General features: G+C 38.5%; 1 protein-coding gene across 1 annotated transcript; it reads left to right on the top strand.

Moving 5' to 3' along the window:
* The first annotated feature begins 17537 nt into the window (after positions 1-17537).
* On the top strand, positions 17538-26097 carry LOC145086617 (protein PAM71-homolog, chloroplastic). Its single transcript, XM_079024434.1, has 10 exons — positions 17538-17949; positions 18234-18390; positions 22961-23144; positions 23241-23288; positions 23562-23658; positions 23751-23914; positions 23995-24060; positions 24607-24657; positions 24930-25034; positions 25786-26097. The coding sequence occupies exons 1-10, from the start codon at positions 17802-17804 to the stop codon at positions 25849-25851; spliced, it is 1086 nt and encodes a 361-aa protein (XP_078880560.1). The 5' UTR covers positions 17538-17801; the 3' UTR covers positions 25852-26097.
* Positions 26098-26510: the final 413 nt, after the last annotated feature.

The raw sequence follows: 26510 nt of genomic DNA, 5'->3' as shown, positions 1-26510 counted from the left end.
ACACCCATTAAGTCATTTTAGATACATACAAGTTAATGACTTAATTAAAATGGTGAAATCGGAAACGAAATTGGAAACGACGTTTGGTTGATCAAATTGGATTACAAGAAGTGATATGAAATTTCGGGTTGTTACACAAGAGGTTGGCTAGAGGAGTCAAACTTGAGCATCATCTACAGTTCTTGGAAGGTATAAAGTCGACACCTTGATCCTTCTTGTATTAGATCCCTTTTTAGGGAGATTTAGGGCTTTTATAAGCCATTCTTGGTGACCAACCATGATTGCAAGCATGGTTGGGGGTTGAGGCTTCAGATCCAGGCTCCTTAAGGAGTTAGAAGGTAGAAAGGGACTGTCTTTGCACCCATGGAAAGCCCCATGCAATTCAAGAGCTTCTTTTAGGGTCTTTTTAGCTCATAGTCCCATGAATGCACGTAAAGTTCGTAACTTTACATGCTAGATCGATCTTAGGAGCCTAGATCTATCATTTGGACAAGTGTTGTACATCAGAAATCGAGAAATAAGACTTGGACAACCTCGACTCGGCAAGTTGTTCTTGGGACTCGGCGAGTCCGAGCCTTGACTCCCCTTTTCTGTTAAGGTTCAAAGGAACCCAGTTGAGTGTTAGAAGGGTTTTAGAGTGTCCAAGGGAGTGACCCAACGTATTGGACTTAGCCATATGCCTGGAGTTCATAGAACTCGACGAGTGCATGAGCAGACTCGGTGAGTCCAAGGCAATCTCCCAACTTTTGAAGATGAACTCGACAAGTTGTTCATACAACTCGGCGAGTCAAGGACAGGACTTGTTTGTAGGACGAGGATGAACTCGACGAGTTGTTCATACAACTCGGCAAGTAGGATGAAGGTTCATTCGAGGTTGTTTTAGAAGGAGAACTTGTCGAGTCATTGCTAAATTCGACGAGTAGAAGCGTGGAGAAGGACGTATGAAGGGTAGGGACTTGACGAGTTAGAGGCCCAAGTTGGCGAGTCAGGTCAACTGGATGTTGACTTTGACTTTGACTTTGACTTGGTCAGGGGTAAAATATTCATTTTACCCTAAGAACAGTTATCAGTGTCTGACTAAGTGTTTTATGGGAATTATAGCCGGAGGATCACCGGAGCAGCAGTCGGACATCTGTCGATCAGCTTTTCAGCAGTCAGCCTTACGAGGTGAGTTACCTTCCAGTAGGGGTGGGTCTACGGCACCAATGCTGGCAGTAGGTGATTATGGGTGAGATGGTTATCTTTGTGATAATTGTCTGGTTGCTATATACCGAATGGGTGAAATAGTCCCCAAATACAGGTTGAAATAGTCCCCAGATACCGGTTGAAAGATACCGAAGGGGACAGTAGTTCCCGGCTACCAGTTGAAAGATATCGAAGGGGAGGGTAGCTCCCGGTTACCGGTTGAAAGATACCGATGATTATGTGATATGGGTATGGTGGGGGAACTCACTAAGCTTCATGCTTACAGTTTCAGTGTTGGTTTCAGGTACCTCTTCGTCTAAGGGGAAGGAGTCGGCGGTGTAGCAGCGCATCATACACACACACACATGTTTTCAGCATGGAGTTTCATGGGAGTGTACTCTGATTTATTTTACTTTTGACAAAATGGTTTTTATGGTGACATGTTTTGGATTATTGACATATTGATTATGACATGAGATATCATTATGAATGTTTTTATATCGATGGTTTTTATGTTATAATTTATTTAAAAACGAAATTTTTGGCCTTGAATTTTGGGATGTTACAAGTTGGTATCAGAGCCCTAGTTTGAGGGATTCGTACGCACCCTCGGGGGTGTCTGGACTCAAACCATGAGGCTAAAGGATTTTTTTTCTAAATAAATGGTTTTCTAAATCTAAGAAAAAGAGTTTGAGAAAGAACAAGGTGTGTGATGTGTGCGACTAGCCGAGCTCAAGTAATTTTTCCCCAAGATACCCATACTTGTTATGTTATGTTATATGATATATGACCCTAAGAACTACATGCTTGATTAGGGCTAAGGATCTAGGAGGATGCCTTTTATGCCTGGTATATGTTTTCGAGATCTGCATGCTAGATTAGGGCTGAGGATCTAGGAAGGATGCCTTATATGCCTGTTGTATAAGCTGCATGCTAGGACTACCTAGTCAAAAGTATGATGGTTTGGTTAGGTAATGCTTGATATGGTTACTCGATGTATGAATGTTGCTTGCTTTGTGCTATAGGGGTCCTGGCTAACTTCAACTAACTAGTGAGCCGATATGTAACAGTATCCGCAAGCTAGTTAGGGGAGGATGGTAAGGACTCCTGGTGCAGCTGATGGCGGAGAGTAGGTTGGAGAGTGCCCTAGGAAAGCCTAGGATGAGAATAGTTGGAAAGGCATATTGGTTAAGGGACTTGGTGAAGTCGAAGCAATCCTTGAGGAAAGTATGGATAGATGTGGAAGGTAGTATGGGCCCGTATTACTGAAAGCAGAGGATCCGTACTCGAGTCAAGGAGGGCCGAGATGGAACCAAGAATCTTGGATAATGTGTGAGACCTCTTAGGGAATGTTTTGATCCTGAGATTTATGTGTTTATTTTTAGTATGGTGACCACACGACATGGAGCAGGAGGCTCAAGATCTGGGTCAGGATCAGGATCGGGCTCGAGCGTGGGATCCAAGTAGGTTGATGATGGGTTACGCGAGTTCATCACGTCTGAGATTATGAGAGGCATCCTTGAGGTGACCCCGGTCATTTTCAGGTCGATCAAGGAGGGGATCATTGAGCTGATGGAGGATCGCCTCCGAGCATTCAAGGGTGATTTGGCGTCTGGCCAGGCGAGTATGCGCACACTGTCCTTCAAGGACTTCAGAGGGAGTGGTGCACCGGATTTTCACGGGGTGAAGGACCCTATTGCTGCTAGGAGATTAATCGCAGATATTGAGTCTGTGCAGTTAAGGAGCTTCTGCCCGGAAGGGTCGAAGGTCTGCTTTGTGGCGGGATGTTTAAGAGACAGAGCTAGAGATTGGTGGGAGTCGGTTGGTGACTCATTGGGGGCCTCGGCCGTCGAGGCTATGACCTGGTCCGAATTTGCGACCAGATTCAGGGCGGAGTTCGCGTCAGCTGTAGAGCTTCAACAGATGGCCAGGGAGTTTTTAGACATGAGACAGACTACGGAGACTGTGGCGGAGATCACCACCAAGTTCTAGGAGAGGGCTCTTTTGGTGCCCAAGTATGTTGGAGACGAGGATATGAGGAGGACCCGCTATCACGACATGTTGAGAGCCGACATCCCGGAGCATGTCAGTTTCTCGGCATGCCCGACCTTGGACTTTATGATTTCCAGGGCGCGGGAGAGGGAGATAGATTTGGAGCACCTCAGGAAGAGGAAGGCCGAGACTGGGTAGGTTACAGGGGTTTCGGGGAAGAAACCTAAGGGATTCGACTCTAGGTCGATGGGCCAACAGGGTCGGGACTGCTGTGGAAAATGCGGTTGGTCACGCGAGGGAGCTTGTCGCACTGGGTCGGGTTCCGGCTGCTATAAGTGCGGCAAGGCTGGGCATTTTGGTAGGGATTGTACTGCCCCCGCCCCCACAGTGCAAATCTCAGACCTGATTTGCTTTCATTGCAATCAGAGAGGCCACAAGAAGTCCAATTGCCCTAGATTGACAGTAGTGACAGCAGCAGCGCCAGCAACGGCGCCGACCCCAGCAGCAGCACGGGTTATGGATGGCCGAAAGGCCAAGGTAGAGGCTCTAATGGTGCGGAGCCGAGCATTTCAGTTGATAGTCGAGGAGGCACGCGCTGCACCCGATGTGGTGATGGGTACGGTTTCTTCTCTTATTTCTTTATGTTATGTCGTTGTGATTTTGATATGTTATGTGTATGATCTATTTAGGATCGTTCCATGTGAACGGTATCTCGGTTCAGGTGTTGTTTGACTCGGCTGCTACTCGATCGTTTGTTTCTCTTGCGCTTAGCAAGAAGTTTCCTGAGTCTTCGGGCATGCTAGATTGCCCTCTAGAGGTCAAGATTGCGGATGACCGGTCAGTGCGAGCATCAGAGGTCTACCGGGATTGTGTATTAAGGTTGTTCGAGGAACGTTACCTGGTAGACTTAGTTCCCATACCTTTACAGGGGAACAAGATTATTATTGGTATGGATTGGCTAAGTCCCAATGAGGCAGTGATTGTGACAACCCGAAATTTATTCTGTCATTTTAACCTCTTCTTCCGTTAATAAAACTCGCTTTATTAAATTGTCCTTTAACCTTTATGGATTAGGTTAATTAAATTGGGACTTTTTATGACTTCATAAGAATGGGAACAAATTAGAAACACCCTCAATATTCCCTTGAAAAATTTTAGTTACAACCAAGTCAAATGACGACCATTTAATCGGGTGCGACCAAAAGCCCCGTTTAACGTCAGTATCGGGTAGATTTCCTCCGAGCCACAAACTCAAACCCTATATAAGGGTGAGTGGAATCCATTTGAAAACTATCCACCCTCTCTCTAAGGGTGAGTGGAATCCATTTGAAAACTTTCCACCCTCTCTCTACTCTCTCTCTCTCTCTACAAGTTGCCATCGATCCAAAAACGCCTCTTTCAAGCCCCAAACTAGTAAGTGATCTACCCTAACTTGTTGTTTAGCTCATGTAACACGCAAATTCGTGTTTAAGACATCCAAAAGTGGCAAAATCATGTGTTTACGGCCCAAGAACACTCTTGGACCGCAAACACCCATAAGTGGGGTTTTGAAGCCCCAAAACCCTTCTAAATCACTCCTAGGGCTTAGATATGACTTGTGGACTTGCATGTATGAGCTTAGAACCCCAAAATCATATCATATGGAGAGTAAACATGAGTTTATAGCCCAAGAACACTCTTGGACTGTAAACCCCTCTTCATGAGTCGTGAACACCTTTTAAGGTGTTAAAGTTGCCCTTAAACACCTCCTAAGGCTTGGGTAAATGTCTAGAATCAACCACCAATGAAGTAGGGGCATTAAACATCAAGGAAACTATGGACTTAGGAGTTTACGGCGGTAAACCCCCCAAGGATTGGTCCATGGACCGTAAACTCCCTTAAGAAGGCCAAATGATGCCCTAACTTCCCCATATGGCTTGGAATAATGCATAGAACCCTATATTCTTGCATTTAAGACCTTAAATCATGAGTTGAAGGACCAAGTGAGAGTTTACGACCGTAAACTCTATGTTTACAGCCATTAACTCCCTTAAATATTCCATTTGGAGCCTTAAACCCTTCATATGCCCTAAATGTGAACCTAGCCAAATTCTACAAGTGTTATAAGACCTTTAGACATCCAATAACACACCACCCATGAGTTTATGGGTGTAAAATCATGGGGATATGGTCTTAGGTCCGAAATCTCCATAAAGAGTTTACTCTTGAAGAGTAACCTCCCTAACTAGGCCATACACCCCCTTATTTCAACCCAATAGCCTCCTAGCACTTGTCCAAAGTGTTTTCCGCACATTAGGATGCTTACACGTGTTTAATTAGTATTATAAACACTAATTGTATGTAAACATATGCCTTCATATGTTATTAGGTCATTAAGTGTGTTCAAGTCTTCACTTGACACCGAGCACCCAACCGGCACCTCCATCCGATCCACTTACACCAGGTGAGTTCATACCCCTGAATTAACCTTTTAAATGATTTTAACTGATTTTATAGGGGGGGATACAAGTTGAACTGTACAGTTATTAGATAAATCCCATGTGATTAATAACTGTATAGCAAAATAGATTTTGCATATTAAACTGTTTATCCAGCTTAAAGATTTCCAAATTATGCTTTCAACTCTTGATAAAGTATGAATTTCTCTTTTAGATTATCATAAGTATTCGAAAGGTTTTCCGAAGGCTTTTCAAAGGTTTTCCGAAGGTTTTTCAAAGGATTCCAAAGATTTTCAAAACTTGTTTTACAAACTGACATCGAGTCGTAAATTTCTTATGTGTAAAGGTTTTCCAAAGTTTTCATCAGAGTTTTCTTCTATTCTTTTATTTCGCTAAATGCATGCCTGTATTTGTATAGTTATATAAATAATGTTTAAAAGACTTAGGAAGGTTAGTTCGCCCTATTTCCTTTTCCTCGTTGGGATGTGGTCTGGTGGGTATCGGTTATCCGTCCGAAGGTCGTTTAAACATTAGTTATATATCATGTATACACGTATAGACATAAAGGTTTCCGTCGACCAGTTCATTTCCCTTGGGTAGCAAGGGCATCCTTCCATTCATCATTCATAGATCTTTCGTTAAATGCATGCCTGTATTTGTATAGTTATATAAATAATGTTTAAAAGACTTAGGAAGGCTAGTTCGCCCTATTTCCTTTTCCTCGTTGGGATGTGGTCTGGTGGGTATCGGTTATCTGTCTAAAGGTCATTTAAACATTAGTTATATATCATGTATATATATATAGACATAAAGGTTTCCATCGGCCCGTTCATTTCCCTTGGGTAGCAAGGGTATCCTTCCAGTCATCATTCATAGACCAGAAACACTAGTAACTATTATAGGAATAGTTAGGAGATTCTATTTACTCTTTCTAGTACGAGAATTCCAAAGGAGTCAGTTCATTCGTGAGTCTATATCATTAGTCTAATACCTATAATAGAATTCAGAATAGGAGATGCATCTTCAGGACACGGATTTCCCCGTTGTCAAGTTGGTAACCAGAGTCTCCTGGAGGAAGAGCGAGCATTGTGTGTATATATCTATACGGGACTGACACTCCCACACTTTGACTGCTAGCTACAGTCCCCGGCCAACCAAGCCAAGGGGTGACAAATGTCACATTCATTCCGACGCTTGCAGGGCGTCAAGTACTCTATTGTCAATCAGCATGGTTACGAGTATCTCCATGTTTACCTTATAATTCATGGCCTTAAGCTAACAAGAATTAAGTCTGTATTTCCTTGTTTTAGACTTTGCTAGCTGTGTCGTTCATTCGATACTGTCTGGAGTCTGTATATCTTGTTTTAGACTTTGCTAGTTGTGTCGTTCATTCGATACTGTTTGGAGTCTGTATTTTCTTGTTTAGACTTTGCTAGTTGTATCATCCATTCGATACTGTCTGGATTCTGTGTTTCCTTGTGTTAGACTGAGCCAGGCGTATTATTCATACGATACTTTCCTGGAGTCTATGTTATCTTTTGTTTTAGTCAGCAGTATTACTGCTGAGGTATATATTATTTTCCCCTGGTATTTTTACTTGTGATTTTCTCATTATTCCTTTAAAGTCAATATTGTATTCTGATAATGATAGTATTTTGGGGAAAATTACTCCTTATAACATAAGTCTGTCGGGTCTTGGTAGAAGACTGCTTTTATTTAGAAAATATAGGATTTTCTGGAAAGGACACTAATACACCGTAGATTCTAAAGTACTATCTTACATAAAGTTGTTTTGAATAAAAAAAATACGTATTTATACAAATAACACTAAATACTTATGAACTCACCAGCATTATAAATGTTGATACTCGCTTTCAAAATAACTTGTATTCTCAGGTCAGCGATAGACAGGTACACCCCGGGAGCCTTTGCGAAGTCATCCTAGAACCGAGTTGCATCTATATTATTCCTTGTATTACTTTGATGTTGTTATGAAATGTAACCTATGTAAAACTATTACTTATTAATGCAATGGTTGTTGTAATTTGATTACTATACTGCATATGTTGTGATACTTGACATGACGTCATCCACCCTAGAACGTTTCCGTCGTTCCGGTTTTGGGGTGTGACAGTGATCGACTGCGCGCAGCAGTTGGTGCAGATCAGGACCCCAAGGGGGAGAGCTGGTGATACAGGGCGAGAGGCCACAGCGAGGACCAGCCTTATGCTCAACAACAAGAGTGAGGCGCTACCTTCAGCAGGGATGCGCAGGATTTGTCGCCTATGTTACAGATACTTGGGAGGCGAGTAAGGCGACGGTGGGCGATGTGCCCGTGGTACGAGAGTTTGTGGATGTATTCTTCGAGGAGTTGCCTGGGATACCTCTGGAGAGGCAGGTAGAGTTCAGGATCGACCTCGTCCCTGGTGCGGCTCCGATAGCCAAGGCACCGTATCGGTTGGCTCCTCTTAAGATGCAGGAGTTGTCTACACAGCTACGGGAGCTGTTAGACAATGGATTCATCAGACCGAGCAGTTCACCCTGGGGAGCCCCGATTCTATCTGTGAAAAAGAAGGACGGGTCGCATTGGATGTGTATAAATTACCGGGAGCTGAATAAGGTAACAGTGAAGAATTGTTACCCACTTACGAGGATTGATGACCTCTTTGACCAGTTACAGGGAGCATCTTGGTTCTCCAAGATTGATCTGCGTTTGGGGTATCATCAGATGAGGGTCGGAGAGGAAGATGTACAGAAGACTGCTTTTCGGATGCGTTATAGCCACTATGAGTTCGTGGTGATGCCCTTCGGGCTCACCAATGCTCCTGCCGCATTCATGGATCTCATGAACCGCGTGTGCAGACTGATGTTGGATCGGTCTGTGATAGTTTTCATCGATGACATCTTGGTTATTCCAAGACTCGAGAGCTGCATGAGGAGCACTTGAGTGTGAGTTCTAGTTGCACAAGGTGCAGTTTCTTGGGCACCTCGTTAACCAGAACGGGATATCAGTTGATCCGGCCAAGGTGGAGGCCGTGATGAGGTGGGAGGTCCCGAAGTCTCCATCTGAGGTTCGGAGCTTCCTGGGGCTGCCAGGCTACTATCGGAGATTCATTCAGGACTTCTCCAAGATAGTCGTACCTTTAACCAGGATGACAAGGAAAGTCATGGTCTTTCGTTGGGGGCCTGAGTAGCAAGCTGCGTTTGAGACATTGAGACAGAGGTTGTGCAAGGTGCCAATCTTAGCCCTACCGGAGGGCATGGAGGATTTTGTGGTGTACTGCGATGCGTCCATCTCGGGTTTGGGCGCGGTATTGATGCAGATAGGGCATGTTATTGCTTACACTTCGAGGCAGCTGAAGCCTCACGAGGCGAACTACCCGACACATGATTTGGAGCTGGAGGCGGTTGTTTTTGCTCTCAAGATTTGGCGTCATTACCTCTATGGGGTTCGTTGTACCATTTACACGGACCACAAGAGCATGAGGTATCTCATGGACCAGCCGAATCTGAACATGAGGCAGCGTCGGTGGTTAGATGCGGTGAAGGATTATAATTGTGAGATCCTTTACCACCCGGGGAAGGCCAATGTGGTGGTCGGTGCGCTTAGCCGCAAGGCAGCGCCGCTCAGGGATATCTGCATGCGGATGACCGTGGCGACTCCGCTGTTGGAGCAGATCCGAGAGGCCCAACAGGAGGCTATGAAGGAGGAACATCGGAAGAGCGAGCGTATTATGGGTCAGGTTTCCTCTTTCGACTATGATAGCCGAGGGTTGTTCACCCTCCAACGTAGGGTGTGGGTCCCCTATCATGGAGACGTGCGTCAGACATTGATGGAGGAGGCGCACAAATCCAGGTTTTCTATCCATCCCAAGGCGACAAAGATGTATAAGGATCTTCGTCTTGACTATTGGTGGCCCTGCATGAAGCGTGTCACAACTGAAAATTTTGAGCTATGTAATCTATACATTCAAGTAAATGTGAATCAAAAACTTCAATCAAATACATCATACAAGTACTACAAGTAGTCATCAAACAATTGGAAAACCCTAGAAGTTCTTGTTAAGTCTATTTTGGACTAGAACTTCCTTATTGGATCCAAACGGACCAATAAGCTTCCAATTAGACTATCATGGGCTTAGAACCCTAATTGGGCTCTAATTGGACCCACTCTAATTTATTTCAACATTTTGGGCCATGTTGGACCTAGAATGAAATAAATCACAAACTTTGGTCCATAATTTAACCTAACCTAGCTCATTAAAGCATAAAAATCACAATTTTATTTTATAAGGCTAATAAGCACCCAAACTACCTCTAATGTTGGGCTTAGGGGCAAAAAGCCCAAAAACCCTTTCTTCTCTCCCCATTCTCGGCCCAAGCTCAAATAAAAGGGAAAGAGTTGACTTTTCATGACACCTCATCTTTGTATGGAGGATATCTAGGCATTACCCTTCAAACATCCATGCATTCTCATTCTTCCATGCAAACATCACCTCAAGGTCTTTTCTTCTCTCCCTCCCTCTTCTTTCTTGTTTTGGCCGAGAGCAACACCACACACACACAAAACACTCACAAACTCTCTCAAAAATTCACTCAAGACTTCTTCCTTTTCTCCATCCAAAATCTCGAAAATAGGAAGCATTCAAGGAAGTTCTTCCACAAAAATCATCATCTAAGGTAAGGTTTTGCTTGGATCTATGACTTGTAATCCTTATTTATCAAAAATCTCTTCCTAATCCATGCAAAAATCGTGATCTTGCACCCTAGAACCATCTCAAAACTCGAGATCTTCATCAAAGGGAGCCAAGGCCAAAAATACTTCATTTTCCTTCCATTTTTCCTTGCAAAACCGAATCAACACCCCAAGGTGAGCTTCATACCCCCTATTTTCTGTTTTTATGAGTTTTGTGGGGGGGGGGGGAATACAAGTGAAAGTGTAGATCTATATGTGTTTTGTATGCCTTGTATGATTTCCATGCTTATATGTATGCTTTTATGTGTTTTAATGTTGGATCTAGCCATAAAACCCCTCAAAACCGAGATATAACTTATGTTTTATGATTTTAGCTTCAAATATATTTCTACATATAAAGTGTTACAAGAAAAATAGCTAAGTGGTTAGCAACAATTTTCTTTAAGCTAAAAACACAAATTTTGGGCCAAAAATGTGAAAAATACAAAATTAAGGGCCCAAATTGACATTTCACAGATTCTGATGGATGAAGTGTGCCAAAACAGTTTCCATAAATAAATTTCTGGAAATATACTCATTTAGGGGATTAAAAACATAAATTCCAAGCTTAATGGGCTAAAAATGAAAATTTCGGCCCAATGAGGCCCATTATGCGAATTTTTCTGTTTTGGAGGACCAAAACTGTAATTTTCTGTAAAACAGTGGACTATAAGTGTTCCAAATCCTTTTCAAAGGTTTAAAATGCTTTCCAAATTTAAAAAGGACCAAAGTTGCAAAAGTTTCACAATTTGGGCCAAAATTGTCAAAGTTGCGAAAAGAAGGGGCTAAAACCGAGAAAATTGCATTTTCAGGGACTTAAACTGTTTTCTATGAAAAATATGCTGAAAAATATTAATTTCAATAATTTTTGGTGTTAAAATGTCAAGAAAAATAGTTTAAAGACCAAACCGGGAAGTATTTAATAAAAAGGGTTGAAAATGTAAATTTTACAAATAATGAGGGGCTGAAAACAGGAATATTTCAAGGCTAGTTCAATATACACAATTTGATTAAATAATGGTATCGCGGCTATCGACGAAATACAATACACTACAATACCAAAAGTCGTTGTTAAACGAATTGGTTCGGTCTCGAACCAATAAAATCCGAAACTACTAACACTACGACACTATGACGCTATGACACTACGACACTACGATTCATACAACTAACGATTTGGAATTCACTATACATACGAGTGTGCACAGACGTCTACGCACCATCTTTGGGCCCCAAAAGTGTAAAATCTTGTTCGTTGAGCCTAGCTAGCCCAATGACCTGATCTTAAGGCCCGAAGACCTCTATCTTACGAAGTGTTGGGTTTTACCAATCCGACACGACGTAACCGGACTTTCAATGGCTGTAGACTACTGGTCCCCAAGGGTCCTTTAGTGTCGCCAGTGGAGTCTGCCTTTTTGCGAGGCGGGTCTGGGACCCCTCGTACATTTTTATCCCCAACCGGTTAATGGAGTCACCGGGGTCTTCGTGACCTCTTTCTCTTCGGATGTGGGACTACACCTAGTCAGGGCGATTGGATAACGCGATTAGTACTGACGACGCCTTCGGGTTCGTTAGTATAACTATAAACTGGGCGTTTGTGTAACGCGGGTTTGTAGTAAATAATCCTGCTCGAGAACCTTCCAACGTCGCCTGGGACTGACACTATACGCTATGCAATGGTTTCAATGTAACATCACGTAATTCAAGGAACTAGGAGAACATCGGGTTTTCCTAGGGTTTTCAATACGTACAGATTTGAAATGCATACATTTTCAATGAACATTTTTTTTTACAAGTATAGAAACAAACAAGCATACCTATGGATCTTCACAAATGTTTTCAAAAGCCTTTCTTTTCAGAAAATATCGGATTTTCTGGTGGTTTTTCAAACAATACAAACATTCGATTTCAAACACTACTTATGAACTCACCAACATTTCTTATGTTGACGTTTTTCAAAATACTTGTATTCTCAGGGAACCAGTGAATCAAGGGAAATCATATTCAGTGACGGTTGCAGTTTATTTTTGTATGAATTGAACAAATTAATTTTTGGGGAATGTAATGTTTAAACAATGTATGATATGTAAACGCTACTGGTTGTACTATGTTAATGAATGGTGACGAAAGTTGTTATGTTTCATATATATTCAATGTTATGGTATTCAATTGAGTCACGACAGCCCCCGGACGTTTCCGTCGTCTGGTTCGGGGGTGTGACAAAGCGTGACGTAGCATGGTATGTGGAGCGGTGCTTGACCTGCAGGAAGGTCAAGGCCGAACATTAGAGGCCACACGGCAAGACGCAGCCGTTGGACATTCCCATGTGGAAATGGGAAGATATCACCATGGACTTCACCACCAAACTTCCCAGGACCGCACGGGGAGTGGATTCCATATGGGTCATTGTGGATAGGTTGACCAAGAGTGCCCATTTTATACCGATCCAGGAGAGTATATCAGCCAAGAAGCTGGCCGACATCTACATTCGAGAGGTGGTGGCATGGCATCGGGTGCCAGTGTCAATGATTTCGGAGAAGGATGTGCAGTTTACTTTTAGGTTCTTAAAGAAATTCCACGACGAGTTGGGTACTCGTCTCCATTTTAGCACCGCATTTCACCCGCAGACGGATGGTCAGAGCGAGCAGACCATCCAGACTCTAGAGGATATGTTGCAGGCATGTGTGCTAGACTTCGGTGGTAGCTGGGACACTTACCTCCCATTGGCTGAATTCTCCTACAACAACAGCTACCACGCGAGTATCGATCGTCCTCCCTTTGAGATGTTATACGGGAGAAAGTGCAGGACCCCAATATGTTGGGGTGAGGTTGGCTAGAGGGTCATGGGGAGCACCGAAGTGGTGCTCAAGACGACAGAGAGGATTCAGCAGATCAGGAGCAGGTTCCAGACTGTACAGAGTCGGCAGAGAAGCTATGCCAACAAGCGTCGTTCAGACCTGGAGTTCCAGGTCGGGGATATGGTTCTCTTGAAGGTGTTGCCTTGAAAGGCATCATCCAGTTCAGGAAGCGAGACAAGTTGGGCCCCGAGTACATTGGATCTTTCAAGGTTATAGCCCGGGTGGACAAGGTGGCGTATATGTTGGATCTTCTAGCCGAACTCAGCCAGATCCACAACACTTTCCACGTCTCCTAGCTGTGAAAGTGCTTGGTGGACGACTCGACAGTGGTGCCCCTGGAGGATATTTAGGTTGACGATAGCCTGAATTACATTGAGCGGCCTGTGGCAATCCTCGACCGGAAGTCGAAAGATCTGAGGAACAAGAGGGTTGAGCTGGTGAAGGTGCAATGGCAGCACCGAAAGGGATCAGAGTGGACGTGGGAGCCGGTGGACGAGATGATGGAGCATTACTCGGAGCTTTTCCAAGAACGAACAGCAGACTTTGAGGACAAAGTCTAGAATAAGTGGGGGAGATTTGTAGCACCCGGTTCCTGGTATATATTTCATTCAAGTATTTTTTGCAATTTGGACTAAGACTCGATGAGTTGATGGCCCAACTCGTCGAATAGTAGCGGTTTGGACACAAGGGTTAAGTGGCAGACTCGTCGAGTCGGCGGCAAGACTCGATGAGTAGACTCTGGCTGGGAAAAACCCTAATCTGAGGGTTTGCACCGTATTTAAACAACCTTATACAGCGTCCATCGCCCCTTTATGCTCCTAGAACACTCCATACAGAACCCTAATCGTGTTGTGAAGATCTAAAGGCCCTTTTGGTGATTCTTGGTGGTTTGTGGTGGAAGAAGGAAGGAGAAGCTTGAGGAACCAGGAGGTTGGCCAGAGGAGTCAAACTTGAGCATCATCTACAGTTCTTGGAAGGTATAAAGTCGACACCTTACTCCTTCTTGTATTAGATCCCTTTTGGGGGAGATTTAGGGCTTTTATAAGCCATTCTTGGTGACCAACCATGATTGCAAGTATGGTTGGGGGTTGAGGCTTCAGATCCATGCTCCTTAAGGAGTTAGAAGGCAGAAAGGGACTGCCTTTGCACCCATGGAAAGCCCCATGCAACTCAAGAGCTTCTTTTAGGGTCTTTTTAGCTCATAGTCCCATGCATGCACGTAAAGTTCATAACTTTACATGCTAGATCGATCTTAGGAGCCTAGATCTATCATTTGGACAAGTGTTGTACATCAGAAATCGAGAAATGAGACTTGGACAACCTCGACTCGGCAAGTTGTTCTTGGGACTCGGCGAGTCCGAGGCTTGACTCCCCTTTTCTATTAAGGTTCAAAGGAACCCAGTTAAGTGTTAGAAGGGTTTTACAGGGTCCAAGGGAGTGACCTAACGTATTGGACTTAGCCATATGCCTGGAGTTCATAGAACTCGACGAGTGCATGAGCAGACTCGGTGAGTCCAAGGCAATCTCCCAACTTTTGAAGATGAACTCGACGAGTTGTTCATACAACTCGGCGAGTCAAGGACAGGACTTGTTTGTAGGACGAGGATGAACTCGACGAGTTGTTCATACAACTCGGCAAGTAGGATGATGGTTCATTCGAGGTTGTTTTAGAAGGAGAACTTGTCGAGTCATTGCTAAATTCGACGAGTAGAAGCGTGGAGAAGGACGTATGAAGGGTAGGGACTCGACGAGTTAGAGGCCCAACTCGGCGAGTCAGGTCAACTGGAAGTTGACTTTGACTTTGACTTTGACTTGGTCAGGGGTAAAATATTCATTTTACCCTAAGAACAGTTATCAGTGTCTGACTAAGTGTTTTATGGGAATTATAGCCGGAGGATCACCGGAGCAGCAGTCGGACATCTATCGATCAGCTTTTCAGCAGTCAGCCTTACGAGGTGAGTTACCTTCCAGTAGGGGTGGGTCTACGGCACCAATGCTGGCAGTAAGTGATTATGGGTGAGATGGTTATCTTTGTGATAATTGTCTGGTTGCTATATTTGTGCCGAGTATGTGTTAGTAGTAGTAGGGCGTGCTAGCCCTTGGTTACCAGTTGAAAGATACCGAAGACGATTACCGATTGAAAGATACCGAAGGGGTGGACAAAACCCACACATGTATAGTTGTATGCTTATGATATGTCATTATGTGACTCAGTATGCCTGTGTATGTTATCATGAAACCAATATGTTATGACATGTAATATTTGATAGGGGTAGGGGTGAAATAGTCCCCAGATACCGGTTGAAAGATACCGAAGGGGAGGTTAGTTCTCGGATACCAGTTGAAAGATACCAAAGGGGAGAGTAGATCCCAACTACCGGTTGAAAGATACCGAAGGGGAGGGTAGCTCCCGGTTTCCGGTTGAAAGATACCGAAGGGGAGGGTAGCTCCCGGTTGCCGGTTGAAAGATACCGATGATTATGTGCTATGGGTATGGTGGGGGAACTCACTAAGCTTCGTGCTTACAGTTTCAATTTTGGTTTCAGGTACCTCTTCGTCTAAGGGGAAAGAGTCGGTGGTGTAGCAGCTCATCACACACGCATGTTTTCCGCATGGAGTTTCCTGGGAGTGTACTCTGATTTATTTTACTTTTGACAAAGTGGTTTTTATGGTGACATGTTTTGGATTATTGACATATTGATTGTGACTTGAGATATCATTATGAATGTTTTTATATCGATGGTTTTTATGTTATAATTTATTTAAAAACAAAATTTTTGGCCTTGAATTTTAGGATGTTACAAAATAATTGGCAACTTATTATATTTTTTGAATTTGTAGGATTGTATTGGTGCCATCGATGGAACACACGTGAAGGCCTCTGTTCCGCAACACGACCAAACAAATACATTGGACAAAAGAATTGTGTTACTCAAAATATTATGGCAGCATGTGATTTCAACATGTGCGTTACCTTTGCGTGGGCTGGATGGGAGGGGACTGCACATGACACGAGAATTTTCAATGAAGCGCGAAGGAGACATAAAGTTAAGTTTCCACTTCCAGCCGATGGTTAGTATCATTACTTATTAATAGAAGTTTTATATTTTCAAACCACATAAATGAATAACAATCTTTTTTTTTTACTTCTATAGGTAAGTTTTACCTTGTAGATGCCGAATATCCTAATACAAAAGGTTATCTTGCTCCCTGCAAAGGTTCAAACATCCGTTATCATATTCCTGATTTTCGACGTGGATAGACTCGTGCCTCGCAGGAACCAAAAGGCTTCAAAGAAAAATTTAACTACTATCATTCGTCACTTCGCAATGTAATTGAACGAACTTTTGGAGTCTGGAAGGTTCGATGTGTGTTACTAAGAGATATGCATGTAAATTTCAACTTCAAGACCCAAGTAAAAATTGTGCTAGCTTCAATGGCAATTCACAATTACATTAGAATGAGCGGTAGTAGTGATGCAACATTTCAAATAGCGCAAGAAGAATCTTATATTTCACGCAATGATGAAGGACCCGATGATGGTATTGAGCCACATGATGAAGTATCAAGTACACAACACAGAAGTGACGATATGTATATGAGTGCAGTACGCGATATGATTGCGGGCCAAATATTCTCAAGGTCAAACACTCGTGCACGTAATGGCGTATGATTTGTTTTGAAACGATTTTTATGGTTTAATGTAGCAGCATGAAACTATTTTGGTTAGTATGTTGGATATTTTGGATAATATGTTGGATAATATGGATTTGGAATGAAATTTGTGGTTTCATATAAATAAAAAAAATGTTTTTTAGGTAAAAATAGGTGTAAAAATAATGTGCTAAATGTTTTTTTAGTTTTATGAATAAAAAAGTATTATTATTATTATTTAAAAAACAAAAATGTTTTGTTTGAATAAGAAAATTATGCTAAAATATAAGAGGAAGTCTTTTTTTTGTCATTTTACTTATATTAGCTGTTTTGTTTGTCAAATATTTATTGCTTATTGTTTATTTCTACCACAATAAGGTAATCCAAACACTTTTTAAAAAACTATTTATTCCCACCACAGTAAGCAAATAAACTAAAAACTTATTTATCCAAACACCCTCTTAGTATTATATATTATATGACACTAGAATTTGTCTCGATTACATTTGGAAAATTCTAGTTTCGATGTTTAATGTAGACGGTGATATTCAAGAAAACGAGATCACCTACAAGCAACTCATATCAACATTCATCCGATCATGAATAACCCAATTGCCCAACAAGACCAACGACGTCGTTTCTAGAAACCTGCCAATTTCCCATCATTATATATTTTTTTTTCTCTATCCACCCGACCATCGGGTACGGCAAATCTCCCACGACTCTAGCAACAAATCATACTTTTGCCCCCGAAAAAAGATAGAGTTGTTGGTGTCCGATTCCTCAACCCTCATCATCAACAACACTGGTTATACCCTCTTCATTCTCTTCACCCATTTAGCATCAAAGTTCCAGTATCACACAGTTCGATTGGTTCAGATGCATTTACTGAAAGAAATGGATCTGAAATTATAAGTGAAACCCCACTTCGCCATAGAGATGACAGGCCTAATTCTCCATCAAACACCGGTATTGGTGTCATCAAATACAAGACCGAAGCTTCCTTTATTGGTACTTCCAGATTCTTCGCGTTTCTTTGCTGATTTATCCACAAGAACGACATGTTCGTCCTCTTCATCGTCATCATGTAAGTTTTCTCTTGCATTTCAGTTCTAAAATTTCATGGTTTCTGCTACAGCCTGCTTAATTTCTCTTAATTTTGCATAAAATCAACAGATATTTAGTTGCGTATCCGTAATTCACTCTTGAATTCGTGAGTGTACTTTATTATTCTGGGGTTTTATCTAGTTTAAGAATTTCGAGGGTTTATTTTGGTTGGAACTCAAACCAGAAAACGTTTCCATTATGAAGATGAATTGTGTTAAAATAAAAGGAAACGCATAAATTAATGGAATTTTGTTCTTTATACAGTTGAAAGAAGAGATATATTAAAACCACACTTGCGAGGCAACAGAATTACAGCAAATTCATTTAATGTTGGTGCTAGTTCTGGGGGTTATGCAGAGAGAGATGGAAATGATAACCAAAATTTATCTACTAATGATCAAAACAATGAAAGTTCACCAATGTGAGTTCTCTTCTGAATTTTGATTATATTGCTTTTGGGGTTTTCTAGGTGATTCGGTTATGGGGAACAAATGAGCTTTGGGATTGAATCTTTTCTTGTAAAGATTGAATTTTTTTTTCTTGCTTATTAAGTTGGGAAATGGGAATGATTGTTATCTATACACCAATTTGAAGATGAGTGATATAATCCAAATGTTATGAGATAATTCCTGAAAGCATAATTTAAGATAGTGTTGGTAATGATGGAATTAGGGAAGGAATGGAATAGTTCATTCCATAGGAATGGGAACAACTTGTTTGTTTTACCTGATGGTAGAGGGTGTTTTTCTTTTCATTCCATAAAAAAGTGCAATAATTGAATTTTATTTATATATTATTTAATGAAAAAGGTTTTTTTCTAAGTTTTTTATTATTTTAATTTGATTAAAATTTCATTTTATTGAATTAACGAAAAAATATAAAATTTTGAACTTATTTAGGTTATGATGTTGATTTTTTATTGTAAAAAACTTCATTAATCATAACTGAAGTAATGAATAGAATAGAGTTGAATTTATGTACTGATTTTACGTATAATCATAGTTGTCGACTCGTGACTTGAAATGGAAATTTTCAACTCATGACTTGACTCGTAAGGGTCATGATATATATATATATATATATATATATATATATATATATATATATATATATATAATACGCGTTAAATATGATGCACCTTTACTAAAACATGGCAAGTTCGCAAATTAGAACGTGTGACTTGTTATTTGTTCAAAAATCATACAAAATATCATATAATATCTAACAATATCATAACTAGTGAAAGTCATCATCTGTATCACTATTAAACTTCAAAGTGGTCACACATCATCTTTATCTTATTCTAGATTAATAGGTATTCCATGGAGTCCAACTTCATCTCTCTCCTGATCATTATCAACAATTGTCGTTTTGCGTATTCGCAATTAGGACCTTGTTTAGGTTCCTCGGCCTTAGAAACAATTAAGATTCATAAGTATATTTATATTTTAACTATTTTATAAATCAAGGGAATGTAATATAATAATACTATTAATAGCATAATATTTACCTCTTTTTCTTTTATTGCTACTAGTTCCTATATCCTCTTTACAACGTTCATGGATATCCATCCACGAGATAACTTTCGGGAGACATGCATCCTCCTTTTTGGTGATCCATTCATCATCATCTGAATCTGAATCCACATAACCGATAAAGAAATAGGATCATAGGTTTCTCCTCGTCCTCGTATCTTTCCATGCCTTGTATTGAGGTTAATATTGTATTTGACACACACTAAAGCATTTAGCATTTGTTGCTTTAGACAGTTTCTCTTTTTGGAGTGTACATGGTCAAATGTAGTCCAATTTCTTTCACATCCCGTGACACTATATGTGAGGCTTAGCTAACGAACAACTAGCTGCACTCTTTTTCATAGTTCAACCACTGGTTGGAAGTTGAAACATCTTTCTCATTGCTTTGGTTGCAGATAAACCAAACATTCCGATGTTTTCATTGAACTTATCAAGTTGTTTATGAGTTTTATGCCTGTTAGGTCTATCATACATCTTCTCAATAACGTTGTATAATTCAAGTTTGACTTTATAATCATCCAAAAGTCTCATGAAAATGAATGTTGTTTTCAAATTTAAAATAACATAATTATTAGTTCATTATATATAAAATAATAAGCATTTTTATTTTCATAAAAAGAAGCGAGACCTTGGATTAAAATAGTATCATGCAACATGAAGGGCCTGTGGAGTTGCATATCCTATCTTGAGTTGCATATCCTATCTCAGATTAATCTTTTTCCCAAACTGATTTATATCTTGCTTCAACGCCATTAACGTTTCCTTCATTTGCTTTTTTGCACGATCCATGACTTTATATATATACCCCATTACAGGTTTTACATATCCATCTATAAGCCTCAATACTTTGTAAATGGGAATTACACAATTTAGACAATATTTTATTGTCTTTCAAAGAATAATATTTTTAACCAACTTCTCGCTATTTGTAGAAGCAAAGTTACATTCGGCCCACTTTTTGAAGCAAACAACTCCTGAATAGGAGTCTTTAACTCATGAAACTTTTTTAAAGTAAGAAATAAGGTAGCAAATTTTGTAACCACCGATCGAGTTAGTTCTTGATCACCGGTAAACCCTCGAAACATTGATAGAAAAACACCATATCGATAGATATACACGATTATTTTCTTTGCTTTTTCTATGGTGTCTATGAAGATTTTACCGTCTCCAATATCTTGTAACATCAAGTACATTAATTTTGCAGCACACGATGATCAAAACAAGCGAGGTCTCTTTCCAACAGTGCTTCGACTTTTAGTTGGTACCATATTTGAAAGTAAGAGACCTTGCTTATTTTGATCACAGTGTGCTGCACATTTAATCGACTTGATATTATAAGATATTAGAGATAGTAAAACCTTCAAGCACACCATAGATAAAACAAAAGAAAGTAACTGTGTACATCTATCGACATGGTGTTTTGCTATTAATGTTTCAAAGGTTTATCGGTGATCGAGAACTAACTCGAGTGGGAGTTATAAGATTTGCTATCTCATTTCTTACTCTAAAAAGTTTCATGGCATCTCATGCTTAATCATATTGTCAAAACATGCTTTTAAAGCATGTCTTTCCTAATAAAATAATCAAGAAACCATATCTTGTCTCTTCTTTTATTAGCTCACCGCAAAAAGAAGAAAAGACAGAGATCGGTATAAAAATACTTTCAAGTAATATATAAACTCATAATATTTTAACTAAAAGACAAAAGTCATTCTAGTCCTAAAAGATGTACATTGATTTATATATCATACATTATAATATATTATGATACTTAGCATTTGAAATTAATATTTCAAAAAATAAATGATTTCCAATTAACTTGAAGAGTTATGAATATTTATCAATAATAAAATTCTTATGAATAATCTATTTGTGTCAACTTGTTATTGGTGTTACTCTTTAGAAGCATATGTTATTAGTAATATCATTCTAAAATGATTCTTGAGCATATAAATCTTTGAAAATATTGTTTGAGTTGTTTAATTCCTATTTATAAAGTATTAAGTCTTATGGATGGAGATGTAAAACTTGCAATGGGGTTATATATATATATATATATATATATATATATATATATATATATATATATATATATCATGCAAAAGAGAAAATAAAGAGGCGTTGAAGCAAGATATAAACCTATTTGGGAAAAAGATTGATCTGAAATGGGATATGTAACTCTATAAAGCCCCTTGATGTTGCTAGATACTATCTTAATCTAAGGTCTCACTTCTTTTTATGAAAATAAAAATACTTTTTACTTTATATATAATGAACTAATAATTATGTTATTTTAAATTTTAAAATAGTCTTCATTTTGATGAGAACTTTTGTGTTGATGATGAAGTCAAACTTGGACTGTACATTGTTATTGAGAAGATGTATAACAGACAAACAGACATAAAAATTCATGGGTAACTTGATAAGTTAAATGAAAGCATTGGAATGTTTGGTTTATCTAAAACAAAGTAATGAGAAAGAAGATACAACCCGCAAAACAGTGGTTTGATTATGAAAATGAGTGCCCGAAACTTCAATATCTAACCGTTCGTGTGCTAAGCGTCATATGTATTGTCACGGGATGTGAGAGAAATTGGAGTACATTTGACCATGTACATTTCAAAGAGAAACCGTTTAGAGCAACAATGGTTAAATGCTTTAGTGTTTGTAAAATACAATATTAACCTTAAATACGTGGCTTGAAAAGAGACGGTATCAAGGAGAAACCTATGATCCTATTTCTTTATCGGATATAGATTCGGATGATGAATAGATCACCGAGAAGGAGGATGCATGTCTATTGGAAGATATCTCAGTGATGGATGTCCATGAATGTCTTAAAGAGAATGTAGGAACTAGTAGCAATAAAAAAAGAGACAATTATTAGACTATCAATAGTAGATATTATATTATATTACCTTAATCTATAAAATAATCAAAACATAAATACACTTATGATATTGTTAGATGCTATATTATATTTTGTATGATTTTTGAACAAGTCACAAGTTGAAACTTGCAAACTTGTAATGTTCAACATATATATATATATATATATATATATATATATATATATATGTTGAAAATTTCAGTTTTCGAGTCATGAGTCGACAACTATGCCAAAGGGTGTTTCTTTTTCATGCCATCATGGAATGCAATGGCATGAAAAAGAAACATCATTTGACATAGTTATCGACTCGTGTCTCGAAAATGAAAATTCTCAACTTGTAATTTTTTCACCCGAATCCGTCGAGTATTAGGCGGGGACGGGCGTGTTGAGCGGAGTACGGGTATGGGGATGGAGATTGTAGTCCCCGCTAATATCCGTCTCCGTTTGCATCCCTAAACGTAATGACTAATTCCATTACCCTTTCTATTCCTTTCCATTGTTATTCCATTCCATCAAACCAAACAAACCGTAAATCTCTTTTAAATATTTTACGATGTGTTTGACAGTAAAAAGCTTCCGGATCAAATTCGTTATCCAGTCTCAATAGCCCTTGTGCTATCCGGATGTGCTTTAGTATTTTCAATAATCGCCTTTGGAAAGGGTGCACCTCCCTCTCTCTTAGCAGCAATCGCAAAGTCAGGCTTCACAGCTGCTTTTACATTAATTTTTGTTTCCGAAATTGGAGACAAGGTATCTAAATATCCACCACATACTAATTACTTCCTTACATAAACTTATATTTAAACTTAATTAGCAACTAATATCCACTTTCCTTTACTTGATCAGACGTTTTTCATTGCAGCTTTATTGGCCATGCAATATGATAAAGGACTGGTACGATCTCCTCATATCTCCAATAAATTTTTTACACTGGACATTACAAAACAAATTACATCCTTTCTAGGGCTATTTTCCATGATGAGAAGGGCATTCACGTCTTTTCACAAAATGACAGATTGACAGCTAGTCATTTTTCCACCTTTTTGAATGGGACAAAAAACAGCAGATTTTGTCAATCCCAGTCCATTGCATGCCAAACACAGTATAACCTGTCATGTTCATTGCATCAAATTCATTAACTTTTATGGATTCAAAAATTGTGATCAGGTTATTTTGGGATCAATGGGTGCTTTATCACTTATGACTGTTTTTTCGGTCATAATTGGAAGGATTTTTAATTCGGTTCCAGCTCAATTCCAGACAAGTAAATATTTCGATATTTCCATTACAGCATTGCACTTTCATCTTCATTTTTTTTTTGTGTAAAATATGTCTAATTTTCCATGGTTTATGCAGCATTGCCAATTGGAGAATATGCAGCAGTGACTCTTTTGATGTTCTTCGGTCTTAAAGCTATAAAGGATGCATGGGATCTTCCATCAAGTAATGCTAAAAATGGTGAGAAAAATAGTAATGAACTTGATGAATATGCAGAAGCTGAGGAATTGGTGAAAGAAAAGGTGATTAATGATCATTCATTTGACTTATATTTAACAATTTTAGTTTCTTTTTTTAAAATAAATATTTGGTATACATGTAGGCATCTAAACAGCTCAAGAATCCTTTTGAAATCATTTGGAAGTCATTCAGTCTTGTATTTTTTGCGGTAATCCTCTTCTTTTTTTTACTTACAATGTATATTTTTTTTTTACAATATTATACTTTCTGTTTTTTTATTTTGTATCATGGTGTTGTAGTTAGAAAAACATATCCAATTATAGCAGTGAAAATTGTTTTGTATTTGGATGACATTGATATAATTTGGTATGTTTTTCAGTTGAAAGGTCTTGATCTTTTTTTATTCATTAAAACTATAACTTGATCTTGAAACAGTGGAAATAATTTAAAGCCAAAAAAGATTTATATCGTGAAAAATTGCTTTGTTTTATTATTGTTATATAATTTGGTAGATTTTTTAAAGTACAAAATGCTCTAATAAGAAGAAATGGAGGTAGAATGCTATAAAAAGAATTGAAGAAAGAATGTTACTATTTCTTGCATTTAAGCCTTTATCACACCACTTTCTAAAAATGTCGATCTTTATAATCTTTTTGTTGGTATGCTATTTTAAAACTATTTATCTTTCAATTCTTTTTTTGGATATGAAGCTGTTTATTTTTCATTAAAAACAAATTTGATTGCAAATTTGTAGGAATGGGGTGACCGGTCAATGCTTGCAACCATAGCTCTTGGGGCTGCTCAGGTACATTAAAAATACATAAATAATAATTGAAAGTATGATGCTATTATAAATAAATTAAGACAAATCTTGATAAATTGTCCCTGTGGTTTCCATGAATATCAACTTCAGTCCCTAACTTTTTCCGATCTCATGGAAGGTCCCTGTGGTTTCATGAGATCGGAAAAAGTTAGGGACTGAAGTTGATATTCATGGAAACCACAGGGACCATTTATGAAGATTTGTCATAAATGAATGAAACCAAAAGTCTTTTTTTATTTTTTTTTGTGTGACAGTCTCCATGGGGTGTGGCAAGTGGAGCCATAGCTGGACATCTATTGGCAACCTCCATAGCAGCAGTTGGAGGGGCCTTTCTTGCCAATTATATTTCTGAAAAACTGGTAATTCTTTCTTTTGACTTGATTAGGTTATCTACCTTCAAAAATTTTATGTATGATGGAATCAGCAAAGGAATGGAATGGAATGGTTTATTCCGTTGGAATTTTAAGAAAAAAAATTTGTTTTGTTTGCCTTTGGTTTTGTTGAAGTTCATTCCTTAGTCCAGGTTGAGGGTTTTTTTTTTTTTTTTTTTGTTGGTGACACATTTTTTTAAAACTTTTAATGACACAAATTTCTTTGATCATTTAAATTATAATTTTATTTGGTTAAATAACAAAACATGTTATTTTTATTATAAGTTCTGTGGGGTTTAGGTTTAATTACCTTTTCATTAATAATAATCATTAAACTAATGTATAGAATAGAGTTAAATCCCACAGAACTTATATAACAAAATAATATTTTTTCTCATCATGTCATGTTTGGTTGGCTTGAAGAAAACAAAATAAGTCATTCAAACATGTTTTTTTGTTGTGTATAATTACAAATCTAAATGAATTTAAACTCATAAATGACAAAAATATGTTATTTTATAGAAATAAGTTTTTTCAAATAAAGATATATTGTTAGATGAATTGCATATTAACAAATTGAACGTCATGTAAAATATATATTGTATGTATTAATATAATTGTTATAAGAATAAAAGATTTAATACCCTAAAACCTTAAAATAGAATTATATATAACAAAAAAAAATAGTCATTTTTGAATTATAAAAACAAATAATCTAATTGAAGTAATGATTTGTCAGGTTGGGTATCTGGGAGGAGTATTATTTCTACTTTTTGCTGTTGCGACATTTTTGGGGGTCTTTTAAGGAACTCGAAACAACCCAATGAGTAATGCTGAGGAGAACAGGGTTATATGGACATAAATGGTCATCATATTGTCCTTAATGTGTTCTTGGTGTATTTCTATATTGTGAATTAGATGATTAATCATTTACTCTTTTACATAATTTCGTTTTCAAGAGATTGAAAATTGTAGGGAGATAATAATATCAAATTGTTGGAAACAAAATCAAGGATGCAATATTTAACAAAGTTTACCAATTTGATTTTTACATCTACAATCTTCGGGTTTGTTCAAGATCTTAGAAAGTCAAAATTCGGCTTCACATTCATCCTAACAAGTTTTGATCCATAAACATTACGGGTTTGTTTGATAAAAAATAATTGAAAATTGTAACTTTTATTTATGTTTAGTAAGTTGTTGAAATATATAAAATTAAAAGTTTTCAAAAGCTATTTAAAGTAGGTTTTGGTTAGGAGTTTTTTACTCTAAAATAAAATTTTAAACAAATCTTATATTATTATTATTATTATTTTTTTAAGTTAAAAGCTCCTCAATTTTTTCAAAAGCTCGTTGCTAAAGTCTAAACACTGCTAAAATATTTATCCAAACTGCAGGAAACTCAAAGGGAAGATAAAAACACATATAAGGGGTAGTATGCCAAATTTAGCTATATTTAATAGG

The sequence above is a fragment of the Lactuca serriola genome, chromosome 2, assembly GCF_051521515.1.
Source record: "Lactuca serriola cultivar US96UC23 chromosome 2, Lser_US96UC23_V15, whole genome shotgun sequence".
Lineage (NCBI taxonomy): Eukaryota > Viridiplantae > Streptophyta > Magnoliopsida > Asterales > Asteraceae > Lactuca > Lactuca serriola.
The sequence above is the reverse complement of the archived record's forward strand: the minus strand, read 5'-3'. Positions and strand labels throughout refer to the sequence as shown.

Bases quoted from the DNA above. Each gene is read 5' to 3' on its own strand.
- LOC145086617 (XM_079024434.1), top strand. From the start codon at position 17,802: ATGACAGGCCTAATTCTCCATCAAACACCGGTATTGGTGTCATCAAAT. The intron at 17,950-18,233 runs GTAAGTTTTCTC...TTCTTTATACAG, and splicing joins GTCCTCTTCATCGTCATCAT to TTGAAAGAAGAGATATATTA. The intron at 23,659-23,750 runs GTAAATATTTCG...TGGTTTATGCAG, and splicing joins TCCAGCTCAATTCCAGACAA to CATTGCCAATTGGAGAATAT.